Source organism: Fusarium venenatum (assembly GCF_020744135.1).
Source record: "Fusarium venenatum strain MPI-CAGE-CH-0201 chromosome Unknown EDB82scaffold_1, whole genome shotgun sequence".
Taxonomy (NCBI): domain Eukaryota; kingdom Fungi; phylum Ascomycota; class Sordariomycetes; order Hypocreales; family Nectriaceae; genus Fusarium; species Fusarium venenatum.
The window spans coordinates 5,752,621-5,770,552 of record NW_027072129.1 but is presented as its reverse complement, the minus strand read 5'-3'; the positions used below and the strand labels follow the sequence as shown (position 1 = coordinate 5,770,552).

The 17,932-nt window shown below is 48.7% G+C and overlaps 6 protein-coding genes across 6 annotated transcripts; 2 read left to right on the top strand and 4 right to left on the bottom strand.

The window, feature by feature from the left end:
• Positions 1–267: 267 nt before the first annotated feature.
• On the bottom strand, positions 268–3,497 carry EDB82DRAFT_57242 (armadillo-type protein). The gene is made up of 2 exons (XM_065609924.1): positions 3,252–3,497; positions 268–3,187 (listed from the first exon to the last, which is right to left on the bottom strand). The coding sequence occupies exons 1-2, from the start codon at positions 3,354–3,356 to the stop codon at positions 524–526; spliced, it is 2,769 nt and encodes a 922-aa protein (XP_065465637.1). The 5' UTR covers positions 3,357–3,497; the 3' UTR covers positions 268–523.
• Positions 3,498–4,979: 1,482 nt separating this feature from the next.
• On the bottom strand, positions 4,980–6,130 carry EDB82DRAFT_487562 (uncharacterized protein). The gene is made up of 3 exons (XM_025730264.2): positions 6,063–6,130; positions 5,662–6,007; positions 4,980–5,590 (listed from the first exon to the last, which is right to left on the bottom strand). Exons 2-3 carry the CDS (start codon positions 5,833–5,835, stop codon positions 5,345–5,347), a joined length of 420 nt encoding a protein of 139 aa, XP_025589407.1. The 5' UTR covers positions 5,836–6,007; positions 6,063–6,130; the 3' UTR covers positions 4,980–5,344.
• A 4-nt stretch (positions 6,131–6,134) lies between these two features.
• EDB82DRAFT_487560 (N2227-like protein-domain-containing protein) lies at positions 6,135–7,895 on the top strand. The gene is made up of 2 exons (XM_025730267.2): positions 6,135–6,589; positions 6,732–7,895. Exons 1-2 carry the CDS (start codon positions 6,462–6,464, stop codon positions 7,867–7,869), a joined length of 1,266 nt encoding a protein of 421 aa, XP_025589408.1. The 5' UTR covers positions 6,135–6,461; the 3' UTR covers positions 7,870–7,895.
• Positions 7,896–9,288, bottom strand: EDB82DRAFT_487557 (uncharacterized protein). The gene is made up of 2 exons (XM_025730268.2): positions 8,788–9,288; positions 7,896–8,733 (listed from the first exon to the last, which is right to left on the bottom strand). Exons 1-2 carry the CDS (start codon positions 8,892–8,894, stop codon positions 7,977–7,979), a joined length of 864 nt encoding a protein of 287 aa, XP_025589409.1. The 5' UTR covers positions 8,895–9,288; the 3' UTR covers positions 7,896–7,976.
• Positions 9,289–9,995: 707 nt separating this feature from the next.
• EDB82DRAFT_520685 (uncharacterized protein) lies at positions 9,996–11,751 on the bottom strand (the record flags this gene model as incomplete). Its single annotated transcript, XM_025730269.2, has 9 exons — positions 9,996–10,332; positions 10,378–10,523; positions 10,574–10,614; positions 10,667–10,762; positions 10,818–10,961; positions 11,020–11,070; positions 11,130–11,342; positions 11,445–11,588; positions 11,655–11,751. 9 exons carry the CDS (start codon positions 11,749–11,751, stop codon positions 9,996–9,998), a joined length of 1,269 nt encoding a protein of 422 aa, XP_025589410.2.
• Positions 11,752–14,187: 2,436 nt separating this feature from the next.
• Positions 14,188–17,417, top strand: EDB82DRAFT_57021 (uncharacterized protein). The gene has a single exon (XM_025730270.2). The coding sequence runs from the start codon at positions 14,436–14,438 to the stop codon at positions 16,956–16,958; it is 2,523 nt and encodes an 840-aa protein (XP_025589411.1). The 5' UTR covers positions 14,188–14,435; the 3' UTR covers positions 16,959–17,417.
• Positions 17,418–17,932: the final 515 nt, after the last annotated feature.

Sequence of the window (17,932 nt, the reverse complement as noted above, 5' to 3'; positions counted from 1 at the left end):
AAACATTTCCATCTAACTCGAATCCGATCAATGCTTGGATACTCCTTTCACAGATCCCGGATTCTTTATCTAACTAACATTTGGCATATCAGGTTGCTTTTCTCTCAGCGCCAGTTCCAGGCCCATTTCCCAGTCAAGTCTTATCCCACGCTCAGGTATATCTTTTCAACCCATCAATACTGCAGCCCTCATCATTTCATACCATCATATCAGCATCAATCAAAACGGTCCCATGCCTTTTTGTAACCGGCCCCCCTTAGAACTTCGCCATGCAACCCGTACCATGCTATCTACTGCGATCAGAAAACAATGCTATCTATAACTATGTAATAATGACTAAACATCCCATCCACTTCCGCCGCCGAGGCTTTCACCCCGAGGTCGAAGAACCTTAATCCATTGCCAGTCCCTATGATAGTGAATAGTGTGTCTCCAAAGCTTGTCGGTCACGCTGCTGCAGCTGGCCGATAAAATTAGGAAAGTCGGGGATCATTTGCTTGTAGATATCAATGACCTGAAATCGTTAGCTTGTACAAGGAATGAACAGTCGCGGGTAGCTTACCTTCTGGAAGACGTCGTGCAACTCTTGCCTGGCTGGGCTCTTGAGATCCATATCACGATATCTGGCGATGGCGGTAAAGTAGTTGAGTAACTCCTTTTCCATGGCTTGAGGGTTTCGTCCTACAATCATGGAGAATCCCTTGAAAGCGGTCGCCTTCTCCTCTGTCGCCTCAACCTCATTCATGATGCTGATCCACTCCTCAGCGAAAGTGGACAAGTGAGGCCCAAGTTGTTCCGAGTTGTCCAGACCAAGTCGACCCAAGGCTGTCGCGGCATTCTCATTAAGAGCCTTTGGGACACGGGGGTTGGTCATGATCTCAACGAATCGCTGGAGAAGGTCTTGAACCCAATGATGCATATTTTCCTTGTGTTGCATAGAGATTTCGCCAACCGACCAGCAAGCGTTGTTGACAACACCGAAACCGCTATCCATATCTTCATCAAGAACACTATCCATGTCCAGCTGCTTGAGCAAGATGGTAAGGATTTGGGGGAGGTATTGCTGTAATAAAGGATAGACATATCTGGCGCAGTCTCCCAACAACGCATAGGCAGACTGTCGGACCTCATCAGTAGGGTCTTCCATACACAAGCTGAGAAGCTCAAAGAAGGATTGCTGAGAGTTCTTGACCAAAGCGGCGGACTTGTCATCATTAAGAGCCTGGATGATTGCACTGAGCAGATCCAGACTTGTAACGAGGAAGTCCTTATCGGGCTGGTCGAGTACCGGGTTGTTGGCAGCAGCCAATGTCTGCTCAAGGTTCGTGTGGATGATGTTGACGCATCGCAGGAAGATAGGCTCAGCGTAGGGAGCGAACGCATCACCGAGTGCCATAGCCACATAAGAGAGGCACTCTAGCAGAGGGAACAGCTCCCGTGACTGATCCGATACACGGTTGTATCGGTCGATCAAGGCAGGCATAAGCTTGCCTGCCAGATCAGGCGAGGCCAGAACAGGCCCGATGTGCTCCGCCAAAGTCTGTATACAGTCGTAAAGGATGTACATATTTCGATCCTTGTACTTGGCAAAACAGTGGACGAATTGCTGAACGATGGGACCGCAGTAAGGCTCGAGAATCTTGCCTGCCTTGTCCTCCAAGTTAGCAAAAGCTGAGGCGGCAGCTTCTTGAACCTTCTTGTTCTTATCCAGCATATGACGGAGGATACCGTCCATCAGAGGAAGGAAAAATTGATCCTTATCCTTATCCTCCAAGTTAGCAGCCCATGAAGAGTACCGGCCGAGGGTCCAGCAGGTGATCTGTCGTACGACAGGCTCCGAGTCCTCGAGAAGGGAGATCAAGTAAGGCACAAGCTCAGGCAGATGTGGGACAACAACGTCCATACATCCATCAGCAACAGCGCCCAAGGCAAGAACAGCGGCTTCTCGTTGAGGCCACTCGTCGTGCTTTAGGTGCTGTGAAAGATAGGGAAAGATAGCCTCGAAAACTGGCGCTTGGAAATCGCGGGCAAAGACGTCGAGGGCAGCGGCGGAGCACTTGCGGATGGTCCATCGTTCATCAGGGTTGGCATCATCGCCATCGTCATAGTCGTCAACCTCACCCTCCTCAGGGTCTTCGTCCATGCCACCCAGCTTCGCGAAACCGCCACCGTTCTGTGACGGATCGGCAGAGTCACCGACTTCGCCGTTGGCCTTTCGTGCAAGCGCCTTCTTGGCAAACGCAGGGCGGATATCCTCTTCGCGATCCTCCTCTTCCTCATCATCCGAAGCACCTCCAAGGAGAGCAATATCCTCACCACTGTATACCATGCATTCGAGAAGGACAGGGATGATCTTGTGGATATATGGTTCCAGTGCTCTCCACAGGTTGTCGTGCTCGCCCACAGCCAACCAGAACTCGGCAGCCTCGCATGCCAGCTCTTCATCGTCGCCCTTTTGCTGGGTTATGATGTAATCGACAAGGCCACTGATGTGTGGTTGAAGCTTGTCGGGTCGAGTCTCAACAAGGTTGACAAAAGCACGGCAGACTTGTCGTCGGACGTCGACATTGGTATCGCTGGCCAGGACAAACAGGTGTTGAAGGAGGTCATCGATGGAGTTGAGCATCGCCTGAGACTCCCGGGGTGTGAAAACATTAATAGCAGTGAGAGCGCCAGCTCTGACCTTGGGCAACTGACTCTTAGTAGCAGCGATGAATTGGGGAAGAACAAAGTTGAGAGGACGTTGGCCGTTGACCTCCTTGGTCAACTGGCGGTAGTTGTCCTCGCAAATTTTGGCCAGAGCAGACATGGCACCTTCCTGTGCCTCGTTTGATGTTTGTCCTGAAGAATTCCCAACCAAGTCAATAAGTTGAGGTAGTAGCTCGGGCCAGGTTAGCAACCCTCCGCGTCGGACAATCTCGGTCGCAATGTTTCCAGCAAAGTTGCGAATCTGGGAGTTCTTGTCCTGCAGACACATGGGGACAGCGAGCTTGATGAGTTGGAGGCTGTCTTCGGGGATGTTTTTCCATTCGGTTCGAACGTTGTTCTTGAGCATGATGCCGGCAGCGGACCGCACGAGGTGGAAATCCTGCTCTGAGAATTGGAGGCCATTGGGAGGTTGGGAGCTCGAGAACAGGTATGCAAGATAGTTATTAATATCAGGGGAATTCTTGGCTTGTTGAAGCATCTGCAAAGAACATGATTAGTTGAGAGGCGGCGCATGGGTTGCGATGGGTCAAGCAAAGTCTTACCAAGTCAGCCTGCTTCTGGGCAGACTTGTTGAAACCGCTGAGGGAATCCTTGAGGCACGCAGCAAGCTGCTGCAGCGAGTCCGGAGACGGTTCCCAAGTAGACATGGCTGCGTGGTGTTGAACAAGATGGTGAGTGTCGCGAAAGCGGGTATGAGGAGAAGAGGGGCGCTGAAGCGGGATGGATGGTTTTGTGTGAACAAACTTCACATGAGCTAAGCTTCGCAAGTGCTACTCGTTGACGATCAGCAATGCGCAAAGCTAAGCCAAGACGAGGCCCGAAAAAGAAACAATGGCAGTAGGGCTCTACTCTGAAAGGAAGAGGGGAGAGAGAGACGAGCGGTCGGTGGTATTGGATCAAATGGGTAGGATGGATGGATGGATGAATGAATGGCAGGTAATGGTATAGTGGGCGAAGCGAATGTGCCCCTCCGATACAGGGATGTGCAACACCGTGGGGCCACCACTTGGAAAGCTCAAGCCCAAGTCAAGTTAACCAAGTCACTCGCTTGTTGCTTGTTCTTCTTTTGCTTGTTCTTCTTTTGTTTCTCAAACGTTGATGATTTTAAGTTGTGTGGGGAAAGTTATCGGAAGGGTCCTATCAGTGGATACGATAAGTAAAAGGGAAACAATTGACTCCAAGGGAAAGAAGTTGATCTCTCTCAGTTAGAGTTGATAAAGAAGCTCAGGAGCCCACAATGGAAGACATGGAAGACTCTGGTGTATCCGTACTGTAGGTACGGAGCAGAGAGAGAGAGGAGCCCTGTGAGGGGGGAAAGAGAGAGCGGAGGCTCAAAGATGGGTAGCAGCTTGTAAAAAAACTCTACTTTGGGTTTAGCTCTGGCGAGATGAGACAGAAGGTCATCGTCTCACACAGTGTCGACACACTCTGACGCCTTGAAACACGCACATTAGACCGTGTCAAAATCAAGGGTCCAAAGAAAAAAAAATATTCAGTGGCGCTGCGCGATAACGATAACCCGCCAAACAGAAATTCTAATGACGAAAAGATGAAAGACTCTGTTTTGTTCTGTTCTTGGCGGGGATCACCGAAGCTAGATAAGATTAGATTAGAATCAGAATCAGAATCAGAATCAACGCTGTAACTGACAAAAGTATACGAAACCGGCACCCTAGTTCGATCTTCCCATGTCCTCGCCAAGTGATTAATGTCTTTGGCTACTGATCAATGTAGAAAAGTCAACAAAGACGAAATAGCCGCTTATTTACATCTATCTTCCAATAGATTTCAATTTCAGCCTTTAATCCTGAATCATCTAAATTAACGCCTGCAACGGGCCGTGGCCATGCCTGAGACATTGCACTTAACGGTTTTTGGAGTTATCCGCAGATGCAGCGGTACTGTACAAGCAGTTCAGTGACAATGGAAATCATTGCCGATGAACGTAATCGCCATTATCCTTCTACAGAGATGTATTTACACGGTGTGAATCGGCAATCCAACAAGGAGAGACTTCTGATCTAGATGCCCAGTCACACTAAAGCGTCATTCCAAGATCAGTCTCGCCGTAAGTGCCGCGTATCTTGATGTTGCACCAGTTTCTATTAACATGTATCACATGTGTGATGCCATCACCCAGCCAGTCACCATTTTCGTAGAGCGGTCTGCAGCTGGACATCCTGAGGATCGCTGGCAAACCATACTTGCTTGTCGAGTAGACAAGAGCCCTCCATATTGGACATATATCGTTATCATCATGACACAAGCAATGCCGTGCAATGAAGTGCATCTTTTGTTCTTTGAACGTCTGTTTGTATCTACTAATGGATAAACACTCATTTCAAGCCTCTCTAAATCAAAGTGGCAGTCGGATGTCTTGGTATCACACGCACATCTCCGCCAGGTGACAAACATTTGTCTCGAGCCATTTGCCTATGTGTGCCGCTGCGGAGCCACCCGGCATCGTGCGTGGTCCATGTTGTAATTCTCCCAAAAAACTGTCTTGACAGCTCTGTCACATAGTGACATGCCCTCTGTGGTCCTGCACCTGCCGTGAGAATTTATCTGATAGACGCCACCAGGAACTCCCGATCTTCGTTCTTACGTGGGGTGTAACGATAGCCTCGGTCATCCTCTAGACTGTAACTGGCTTGGCGCTCAATTGTAGCTTTTTTGAGACAACCTGAACAATAGTCTTGAAAGCCTCCATCTCCTCTTCTACTGTGCCGCCCATTCCGGCATTAGCAAAGCTCATCGAGTTGGTGACATAGACAGGAAGCTGTGATTTGCGAGCCAGTAGCTTTGCCAGGCGCGTTGTGAACTCTACCGATATCTCTGATGAGTAGAGAGTCGTAGAGAGCGGCTGTGCCTGGTCAAGTCTCTAAAAGACAGATCTGGGTCAGCAGTGTCTTGCCACCTGGGCGAAAGAGAAAGAAAAAAGGCCGAACTTACGTTGGGCAGAGCATAAACAAACGAGCCTAAGGGTACAGGTGTAGACAGTTCATCCTGTGTAGCGGTTGTGAGAAAAATCACAATGGACTTTGCTTTGGTAGATAGGCGGAGGTAGATGCGGGTATCAAGAGACCGAGGGAGGGGTACGGAAAGCTCGATTGAGTCTGTGGCCATGACGGTGCAGTGCGTCTAGACAGATATCTAAATCTGCCTTGGTGATGAGAAATTGTGTTGTTTGTTGCGAACTTATGAGAAACTATGTCAAGAAGCTGCAGTATCAAAGCTACGTGTAGGTCGACTGAAGCTGAGTGGAATGGGATTTATTCCGTTTGCGCAATTGACGTAACTGTATGAGCTGTCAGTGTTCGCACTTTCCGTAGAAGCCTCTATTGCCAACGTACATGAAGAAAGAGAGCAAAACTATTTTAACATTCGATAAAAATTACCTTCCTTCTGCTCTCGATGTAATTATGGTGAAATTGAAGGTTTACATCGAATTACGCAATCACATGATCTCCTCAACCCCACGCAAACTCAAGGTCCGCAAAAATCTTGACATTGTTGTTGTAAGAGGCGAGAGATATGAGTTCATCTTAATTGTCTTCTTTTCATATTTTACGTCTCAAATTGATTTATTTGAGTCGCCTAGCATAGTCAAAATTTCGCTGACTTACTAAAATCGTCATTTTACCCTCTGGTGGGCACTTTCTCTCATTGTTATCAACATTCCTCCTATCTACCCCGCCATGACCCTCACTTGCACATAACATATATCAACGTCTATTTCAAAGTCAACCAAGATGGCCGAGTCTGAAGATGGCCACCACATCGAAGTTGTCCCCGATGATAGCGCCTGGGCGGGCGTAGAGGAAAATGCTGAAGATCCTGAGGAAGTTCGCGTTATATTCAGCGCATTAGATTCATTCTTGTGAGTTTACACCAAGGTATTATGCCTGAGTTGGACCATCATGCTCAGTTCTCTCAAGAACAGACTGGAAGATCCAAAATTCGCTCTATAATGACCACACTCGGCTTGGATACGTTGTGTTCCCATACTGAGATTTTCGCAGCCAATACGCCAAAGTCTCACACTTCAACGTAACACACCTGCGCCGTCAAGCCTTCTATGCTTTACCCCAAGCACAATGGCAACTCTTAGCTGCACCTCCATTCAACTTCCTCGACACCCTTGAGAAGACTGACTATGCTATCAACGAGAATGCTAAGCTAGCTCGCACCATTGCTCGCACTGGCCTCCAATCATTTCACATGATGACGGCCGACCTTGAAGGCCAAGAGCCGACGATGCCCCAAGAATGGGCTGGAGTAGCCAAGCACTCTGATGTTGACAAGGCCAGGAGTACTATTCGGCAATTCTATAGAGATTGGACTGCGGCGGGAGCTGCAGAAAGGGAGGCTTGCTACGGTCCCATCATGAAAGCCCTGGCGGCTGAGAAGGAGAAATACTTAGAAAGATCTCCTCTAAAAGTCTTAGTACCAGGCGCGGGGCTAGGAAGACTGGTTTTCGAACTGGTTGCGAAGGGGTACAATGCTGAAGGGAACGAGATCTCTTATCATCAACTGCTCGCCTCATCATACATCCTCAACTGCTGTCCACAAGCTGAAGAGCACACCATCTACCCTTGGGCTCACAGCTTCTCTAACCACCTAACTCGAGCCAACCATCTACGGGGATATCCCGTCCCGGATATCCATCCAGCTTCCGTGCTGGCCAAAACACCCAACACTGGAGAGATGTCTATGTGTGCGGCTGATTTTCTCTGCCTTTATGCCGACGAAGAACATGAGGCACAGTACGACGCCGTGGCAAGTGTTTTCTTCCTCGATACAGCCCCCAACCTGATCCGTTATCTCGAAGTCATACGACATTGCCTTCGACCTGGAGGCGTTCTCATCAACGTTGGGCCGTTGCTGTGGCATTTTGAGAATAATGCGCCTGGAAACCATGGACAGGACGGCGATACGGAACACGACCCCAAGAATTCATCAGGCATTGCTGACCCAGGAAGCTTTGAGCTGGCTGATGATGAAGTTATTGCACTCCTGGAGAAGATGGGCTTTGTCGTTGAGTGGCATAAGACTAATGTCCATGCGCCGTATATTCACGACCCTGAAAGTCTTTTACAGTCTACGTATAGAGCAAGTACTTGGCTCGCTCGAAAACCACTAAATACGAGTGACTCCTGAATATAAAAAAAAGTCGTTCAAAAACAAGTTACATATGATATTGTATTTCGATTCAAATGCTATAAATTAGTGGTTGCCTTTATAATAAATTGTTCGCCGAAAAACACTTATAGCTTGGCCTTCTCCGCAATCATGAGCTCTCCACGTTGCCACAGGGCACCACCATCAATAGCAACCGTCTCGCCGTTGACATGCGATCCGGCCCGACTAGCCAAATAAACAACGACACCAGCAATATCCTCAGGCTGACCAAGTCTGCGCATGGGGTTGGAAGCGGCAAACTGGTCGGCACCACCCGACATCTCCAGCAGTCCGTTGGACATCTTGCTGGGGAAGAAACCAGGGCAGATGGAGTTGACGGTGATGTGTCGGGGTCCCAGCTCCATAGCCAGGTTGCGTCCGAGATGTAGCACGGCAGCCTTGCTGGCGGAGTAACCGTAAGTGCCCTGCTTTCCAATGGTGCCGACAGCGAGTCCTGCAACACTAGCTGTGATGATGACGCGGCTGGGGTCCTGGATGGATGCGCTCTTCTCGAGCATTGGTGTGAAGAGACGGATGGTGTTGAAAACAGCCTTGACGTTGAGATCCATGACCTTGGCAAAGGCAGAGTCAGGGTGCGTATCGAAAGACTCGCCCCATGTCGCGCCAGCGTTGGCGAAGAGGATATCCACGCGATCAGTGTGCTTCTTGACCTGCGCGAGCAGACTCTCTACGCCCTCGAACTTGGAGGAGTCGGCAGGGACTGAGATGGCGATAGCGCCGGGTGAAAGGTTGGGAAGCGCATTGAGAGCCTTGCAAGCTTCCTCACAGGCGGAGGCCTTGCGGGATGAGATGAAGACTTTTGATGCGCCTGCTTGTAGGAAACTGGGTATGATGTCAGTCGCGTTCAAAAGAATGGGTAAAAAAAAAGTTACTAACGCCGAAGCTGCGTGAAGACCTAGACCACGAGAGCCACCGGTAACGACAGCGACCTTGCCTTTGAGGGAGAAAAGCGAAGGGAAATCGTTCAACTGAGCCTCAGCCATGATGTCTATTTGTGTTGGTGTTTGTGTCGAAAAATAGTAAATAAAGCTAAACAAGGATAGACAAGGAATGAGATTGGAAAAAGGGAGTGTTTGTTCTATAGGTACTACAATAACTTGGATTAGGTTTCAGAATCTTTTACAAAAACAGAGGAGGAGCCAGTTAGCTTTATAGGAAGGAGAGTTGATAGGTAACGTTTTCCCCTTTGATGTTCGTGGCAAGCTCTGAGCCTCGGAGTATTGACTGGCCTGGGGTAGGTCCGGGGTTCATTTATTAAGCTCCGGTTGCGGGGAAGAAGATACCGAGGCACGATGTCCGTTGTGTGGGTCCATTTCGGTAACCAGTTAAACGTTTAATGAGCTACATCATCGACACTCGAGGGAAGATTATTTATCTACTTGTCCTTGAATCGTGTATTTAATGAGATATTGAAAGTAGATACCATTATAGAAATGTGCAACCCAGAGTCAGAATGACCAACTTTGCGCTATATGGCAAATCATGCATATCCCCAGTCATAACAAAGCATAAATAGAAGAAACCATCCCATGAATGCGATAGAGGGAAGTAGAAGAGAAAATGCAGATGAACAGTTGAAATAGGTAACCATGTTCAGAGATCATTATCTGGAAACACATCAAAACTTGTGTTGTGTGCTGTTCCACCTTATCCTGTGCCGTATCGAGTAAAAGAAATAACACATCCAAAAATACATCATCCAAGAGTATCCTCCAAGATCAGAAGAGAAGAGAAATGTAAAGACATGTCCAGAAACGGGTCCAATACTATTAAAACAACGGCTGCCTTGCCTAGAACGTGCAGATTTGTTCTGTCACGCCACTGAGCTGATGACTTCAGTGTCGTAACCGAAACATCACCTCCATGATTCAGGCAGTACGTTTGGAAACTCAGCTGTAGACCAAAGCCGCAGCTGTCTCGCTATAACAAAGCTTTTGAGACGAGTTTCGCAAGAGCATGTCAGAGTGGCTGGCAGCTCTTGAGGAACGTATATATGTGAGTGTTGTTCGAGACACCCAATGTAGGGACCTGCTGGGAGCAGGCACCATTAAACGTGAATTTGAGAGCGCTCGCAAGGTCGTTCATTACCTGCGGTGCTTCTTCTTGTGCGTGTGCATCTTGTTCGCCCAACTGGTGTTAACAGCCTCGGTAACGACATCCCAATCTGAGCCTACTACACGACCAATGAAGAGCACCTTGACGTTATGCTCCACAGTCGTGAGTTTCGAGTAGTTAACTCGTGACTCCTTTGAGATACGTTCGCCTTGCTCGTAAATATGCACACGAACCGGGGGAAACCCAAGCTTAGGCTCATTGCTCAGAGGGAGCGGGCTTCGATTGCTACTTTCAGCGACAATGCCATGTTGCTCGGCCTTGACACCACTCTTTTTGCAACCCTTTTTACCGTAGGTAGAAATTGGACTGATACGTCAGCGAACATCAGGAATGGCCTGTTATAACACTTACATGCAAGTGCAATGCCCAAGGTCATTAGCAACAACAATAAATCGGCGAAAGTGAACGAATATCCGACCGCCGTATTGGTCTCGATACACCGTTTCCTCCACAATACTTCCCCCTCCTGCTGGCTCTGGCCACAGCACCTTGAAAACCTGTGGCGAGGTCAGTATAACTAGAAATATTTACAGCAGTATCGACTTACCTCTCCAGGTTGAAACATGTGAGAAGGTGCAACGGTATATCCTAAGATAGTCTTAGCTTGAGAGATCTGAGGGAGGTTCAGGGGTGTGCGTACGTGGATCTAGGGTTTCCGATTCACCACCAGTGCCTATGATGTGCTCTTGGTTTCCTGTAGGCACTACAGGCCCCGCTTCATCTTCGTCATCTTGTGCTACGAGGTTTATTGTTAGCACTCCGAACTATCTTTTGGTATATTGGTGACATACTGTATGCAGCGTAAGTTGTAGACGAAGGCTCGCCATTTCCATATCGATCACGTGTATATTGTTTGCTTTGAGCAAGAGCATCCTGAAGTACTGGATCCTCATATTCTCCTGAATCATCTGCATATGGTTGTGTTGGAGTAGACACTGTAACATTCGTGTGAGCGCTGTTCGTGATTAGAAGTTGAGGGGTCGTTCTACATACCTTGTGCAGTTTGTGGATACGCATGGTACTGTCCAGTAGTCTCGTCGTAGTCTGGACACATTAGTAAATTGTGTACCTGAGATAAATCACAGGTCTTGTCAGGGACTTACACATCTCGTCTTGCGAGTTGGATGCTTTGCGTTGGGCATAGCGATCGTCATAATCTTGTCCATCGTCCTCGGGGATGTCTTCTTGTACAGGCGCTTTTCCCTTCCCAGTTGAAGTTTTGGATGATTTTGATTTTGATTTCGAGGAACTGCCGTGCGATCTTGAGGATCTGGATTTCACCTTCGATGACGAGCTCGTAACAGTGTAATCATCATCTGGAACATTGAATATGTTAGTGGCACTTCATTGATGAATAAATCCAGAGAAAAAGAAGTAGGTGCATGCTGAATAGGATGCTAGTTTGAGATACAACGTACTATTTTGTTCATCTCCACCCGTTTGTTCAGGACTCCGTATGTTGACAGCCCCGAACTGCTGTGTCATCTGCTCCACTGGGGTTCGGGGTGTCTGATTGTTCTGAGCAGCCTCATATTCGCTCTGCCATTGTACATCCGCGTTGCCTGGATGGTTATCATCAGCAACCTTTTCGAGAAATAGGGGTTAGTATGTGGAGATTCAAGACGCACCTGAAATATCTACTCGCTGGCGGTAGTACTGCTGATAGTCTGTATTCCAGATCCATTGAGACCACTCGCTCCATCCTGATCTGCTCGTTTGATACATAGTAGCATTTTGCGCATACAGGCAATGCTTTTAAATATACCGGCTCGATTGCAATTATCCAATAAAGAATAGTCGAGCAATAATAATGGCAGTTATGGATATGAAAACGTAGTAATTCGCAAGCAGATCGGCTGTGCTGCAAGATGGTATGGATCGATTGAAAGGACGTGAAGCGACCAAAGTGATGCCCAATGATGCAAAGAATAGTCGGATAACCGGCTGATCGAGACCAAGAGACTTCTATCTCGTCACCCAAAAAAGACGAAGGCCTTGTAGTCGGTTGAATTCCAACGAAGCCGCCAACTTTCGAGTAAAGAGGTACCAGCAGCTGAGAAGATGGTGGGTTGGGGGTTTTTGTAAAAATGAATGAGAGTCAAAAGTGACAAAGTGGAACCTTTAAACCGACAAGTTAGGTAGCTAACCAGGAATGCGGCTCAGCTCTCTATTCAGATGCAGACTGGACGAAGGAGCTGTAACTCGGTTGTACGAGGATGAAGACTCAAGCTATTGCTGGTTTGTTTGGGGTGCGTTTACGAAGATTGGGTCTGAATAGTATCTTTTTGGGTGAAAGTACTCGACAGACGTCGCGGGGGGACAATTGTATTGTCTCTCTCTGCTTTAGTGCTATACCGTCTTTCCTGTATCCGGGGTCAGGTAGACCGGTGTTCTGTGATGATTGGTGTTTGTGGCGTATGTACGTCGAGGGGCATAGGTCAGATCCTGCCGCCAATACTAGGATTACCGCTTCAGAGCTGCATGAAGTATGCTGAAGGGGTATCTCGTGCGTTTCTTATGGTGGTCTTGTTGGTGAAGTGAAGTCAGAACAGTCGTTGCAGGCTAGTTTTGCCGGGATGGTGGTACAACAGAAACAATGGCATCAACCGACAACAGAACACTAGCAGCAAGAAACACAGCAATGTAATGTAGCTTGGCTGCAGAGGTTGTAGCACTCACTGGCCGGAGCAAATAGCATACAGCCTGGTGTCAGTCAATGTGGTTGAGTTTCCGAGTGCCTAGAGCACGTACAACCTTGAAGGACGGACGGGAAACAAGAGATAGAACTGGAGGGCTTAAAGGGTGGACAACTGAGCGGCAACCGCAGCTTATCAGTCGCTTCTGAGTATGCAGTCCAGCATCTCTTTAATGTCGCGCATCGACCAGCGAGTAACAGACGGAGCGTCGAGTGGGGATGGATGCAACAAGTGGAGGAGGTGGACTCATGGAGGGGTTCTGGGAGGAGTCGAGCTGCAAACTCGCATGACGAGACCCTTAGTTAGCTGAGTCAAGTCGAGTCTCCAGTAGATGAATACTTTTGGACGAGAGAAGGGTAGGTGAGAATGGGGACTGAAACAAGCAGAGGTCACTTTCGTATTAGATAACCCGAGTCAAGCATGCCATGACATGGCACGGCACGCAACACGCAGGCAAGCAAGCGAGCAAGCAAGCAAGAAAGAGAGATAGTAAATGGGTAAGTCTCCATCATCCATCATCCATCTGGAATAAGCACCGAAAGAGCGCTGTAGTCTTGAGTAGGAGACACGCCCCTCCGAATACAGGGCACAATGCATAGAGCCGAGAGGGTATTGGATCGAGGGACCAATTGGGAGGGGAGTGAGCGATTTTAGAAGGCGTCCACCGGGAATGAATACAGGGTGTAGTTGTTGGTGTTGAGGTAGAGCTACAACAGTTGCATTCGTTAGCTTGGGAGACTAAGTGGGCGGGAAGAGCACAGTGTGCACTTGGAGCATCCACCAATAGTGGAATCCTAGCAGGCCTCAAAAAAGGGCCTCTGTTCGTTCGTTCCACGACTGCGTGTTGAGGCTAAGGTTAGTTTAAATAGAGTAGCCGTTGACCGTTTTTTTGAACTTTGTTGAAACGTGATTTGGATTTCATTTCCTGTGGCGGACAAGATGACAACGACAACAACAATGATGATGTGTTTTGTTTTCTACCTTGTATTCCAAGAACCAGCACAATGTTGCATAACACACATGACACGCTACGTAGCCGACCTAATGTCTTACCTTAATAAAGAATCCCAGCAAGTCTGACATAGACATTCCCACTCTCACTGGTCGACATCGCTACATAGTTTGAGGAAACACTCGCTTTTTCCCCTCCTACGCTCTGCTGTCACATTTCTATTTGGTCGAGCTTGATAGACGTGTTTTGCCAATGGATAGACCATCCACAGGCATTGACTCCAGTCCCCAGGCGCTAACTGTTGCTAGTCTTTAGTGGCCGCTGTCCCCGACGCCGGGAGCACTTCCCCTAAAACATGACCTAACCTTGTTGTAACATCAACGCGCAAATCAGCCGCTAGATTACAGTGTTGCCCAGGGCTGTCCCTCGCCAAATGGAGGAAAAAGCAAACCCCTGGCTCGGTTGCTTGACTGATTACATTTCCTTGTCATCTCCCTTTTCCCTTCTTCTCTCTCTGTCCGCGTACCCATTTGCCATCCCTATCCTATCCTGTCCTGTCGTTCGTTCGTCCGTTCGTTCATTCCCCGTCAACGTCAACGTCAACAGTCGATCTTTTTGAGCCAAAGAGCCTCAGCGGTCGTCTCGGCATTGATTGTCTCGTCTCGTATCGTCTGATCAGGTCATCAGAGAAATGGACAAGCCGCCTCTAGTTCCCATGAATCCGTCTTCTTCCCCTAGCTCTGTTGATCTTACGTACGTCGATGGATGCCGTAGCGTACGACAACCACAACCACTCGAGCTATGCCCAAGCTCACCCGAGTCAACATCGCCAATACCCTCATAGCTCTACCTTGCCCCTTCCTGTCCCTGGGGCTCATGGCAGACCTCGCTCCCCAGATCAGGTCGAGGGTGAGGGCGAGGACGAGGACGAGGACGAGTGCGAGGGTCGCTACCAGACCCTCGAAGCTCTTCAACCCTCTCTTCATGTTTCGACAAGCTTGCCCATGTCTGAAGTCGACACTGTATTTTCCATGTATCAACCAACTTCTACCCAGGCCAGCATCATCAGCAGACGCGATGTAGACAGGTCTGGTCCGGCTCCACCACATCGTCCTCCACCGTCCTGGAAAGCTGGCCTCGATGAACCATCACGTCCTCCTCCTCCTCCTCCTCCACCTCCACCGCCGCCGTCTTATCTTCGACCTCCAATGATATGGCCACAGTCACTTCCGTTGGGGCCGACTCGAATCCCATTTGGTAGACCCCCGCCTCCACCACCGCTTGGGGATGCTTTCGTCCATACGAACCTACGACCACCACTCTTATACAACCGTGACGCGGTTCCCTTCCAACGACAGTCACCTCAGCAAATACTATCGCCACCGCCGCCCCCGCCTCCCCATCCTCCCGGCACGCCGACCGTCTCAACATTTCATGTTTCTAATGGTACCCCAACGCAACCCAAGACTCCGAACTTGAGGCCACCAAGAGGGTTCACTGGCTTTGGTCAATCACACAACGCTCAGCAGCCAATTCAAGGGAAGAGTCTCGCGAATCTCTCAGTCCCTCAAGCAAGTCGACATGAACTCGGTGGCTCTACCTCAAGATCCCCATCTTCGAGCTATACCATACCACGATTGATTGATGATGTGGCCTCCTCTTACGATTCATTGTCTGATGAAGACTCTCTTGTCTTCAGAAACTCGCGGCAGTTTCCTCCGCTATACCCAACTGCGTCCACCCTGAACTCGCAAGGGAGGAATCGCAAAACATCCATGACAAACCGCATAACTACTTGGATATCCGAGTACGAGCGGGATCGCGCACCAAAAGATCGGCTGGACTTGAGTGCCAGCCTGGAACCACTTTTGGAAACTACTAGAGGTGACAGAAGTCATCTATCAAAAGAATCTGTACCTTCCGAAGATACCCTTGAGCTCCTCTGGATAAAGCTCAAGGACCAACGCGTCAAGTTGAATGACATTAAGAGCCAGATGGCTAAGAAGAGGAAGAGATTGAGAGAGTTACGTCGAAACAGAGATGACGCAGATAACGCATTCATGAGTGTCATTCGACCAATGCTTATCACTCACCAGGAACAACTAGAAACATCACCTGTCAACCTGGAAAGACGCCTGGCAGATTTGCAACTTCTCAGGACTGAGTATCAAGCTTTTGAAAACGACTATGAAGATCTTGAAGGCACTCTCGACGAAGAAGAAGAGACGCTAAACAGACTAGAAATTCGCTTCTTCAGTTTGCTGGCAGTTGACCAAGTCACTCCCCTTGAGGAGTCACCCGAGGACGAACCTCCGGACGAACAGGACAACAATATACCGAATGATTTAATGGGAATCCTTCCCAGAGGTCCTTCTGAAGATGTGCACCCTCTATTTCTAGAACTTATGGCCGCAGTAGGTGATCTCGAGAACGCCAAAGAAGAGCTTGATGAGCTACTCTTTCTCAAAGAGCAGCATGAAGGCGAATTAAGGATGAAATCTGCAGCGGGTATGGAATTGAACGAGGCCGAGATCGAATTCTTTGACGAGTTCCCGTTGGAAGAGGAACAGATGCGCAGTAGCGTCACTAACTTGGAGCAACAAGTGACAGATCTCCGAAAGCTGTGCGAGGAGAAGGGGGCGATGAAGAAACATTTGTCATCGCGAGTATCTTATCTCTTATACCCCGAGGCCGGATATGAGGATATAGAACTCGACAACGTCTCTGTAATCTTGCGCACTCGGTCGGATCTGGCTGATCCGACATTTCCTGTGATTATGAGCCAGCCTGAGCACGTCTTGGCCGAAGACTTTCCTCTTACTTCAAGCGGAGCCCTCAAGGCGGCGGCAGCATTACCTGCAACTAATCCGGACAAACCGGGCCGCATGCAAATCGCGTCCAAGGAATATTCTATTGACCGACTTATGTTGGATCATGGCGAGGGCGGAAAGGGAGATTTTATCAATAGATGGCTTCTGCATCAGCTTCGTCTATCGTCTACGAACGCGCGGTTGCTCCACACGACATTCACCAAAAGTCGAGGGCTCAAAATCCGTGATCTTGACCGTTGGCAGAGTGACGTTTTGCACTATTGGTGGAACGACGAGGGTGCAGAGCTGCCCGAAGATATGATGCAGCTCGTAACGAGTGAGCACTCCAACGATGGATCAAGAGTCGGGACGAATCGTCTATCGAGGGCAGTTACCTATACTCCGGGTATGCCTAGCGGTAGACAGAGTTACCCGCCTGGGAGCAGCGTTGCTGCGCACTCTGCCTGGGACTGACCTTGACAGCACTAACTTGTTGACAGAGAGGATCACTCCTCATTTTTATGCGTTTCAACGCCTGCTCTTATTTCTTCTGTTCACTCTGCATTAAGGAAACATTGGGCTATGGATTGGTGACTAAAAGGTGAACAGTTTTCTCTTGGTTTTGGGATATGCTGGAAATCAGGATGGCGCCAGTTACAGTCTGGGACAAAACAGAACTAGGCAGAGACCTAGGCCAGCACGGCATGTTGTTTCTTTTTTAGTTTGTTTGCTTAGCGGGTTTTGAGTATGTTTGTTATTGTTTTTTCCTTCTTTCTTTTTTCCTTCTTCTTTTTTGGCGCAGATGGTAGTGATTTCTTCTATACCCTGTTCTTGTTGTCGACTGAGGAAAGGAGATAATGTATACGGATATACCCTTGGTTTAACTGGACGAGGTAGGTAGATGTAAAAGGGCAATAGATTGGCTGAGTAAGAAGATGTTTCAACAGAGCTCTGTGGAAATCTAGGTTATCTCAAGGCTGGAGATTATTTAGCAGTTCATCTGTTGACGATGTTAGGGGTGGTGTTGACCTTTATTTCTATGTCACAGTGAGAGTCTCTTTTGTGGTTTCTCATACTGTAATTTCTCCACTACAAAGCAACAGTTCCCGCAAACGGCGGGTCCCAGAGCCACGAGACGCGATGGTTCGGGACGAGCCTCGCGGGGACGGGGAGATCCACCATTTGTCCTTGTACCAGTACATCAAGACCATCGAGAAGCTAGAACGGGGTTACAGGCTAAGCCCTTTCTTCGCTTAGAGCAAGGAAGAGGGGGGAGTGTGCGTCGAACGGCCGAGATGAAGAGGAGAATGGGAGGCATGTGACTGAACTGAACTGGACTGAGTGCGTTTTTGTAATTTCTGGTTTTTGGTGTCCTTCAACTGGTACGACTGTTATTGTCCTTTTCTACCAATTGACGTTTTACAGTTCTCTGATTTGCCAACGATGTC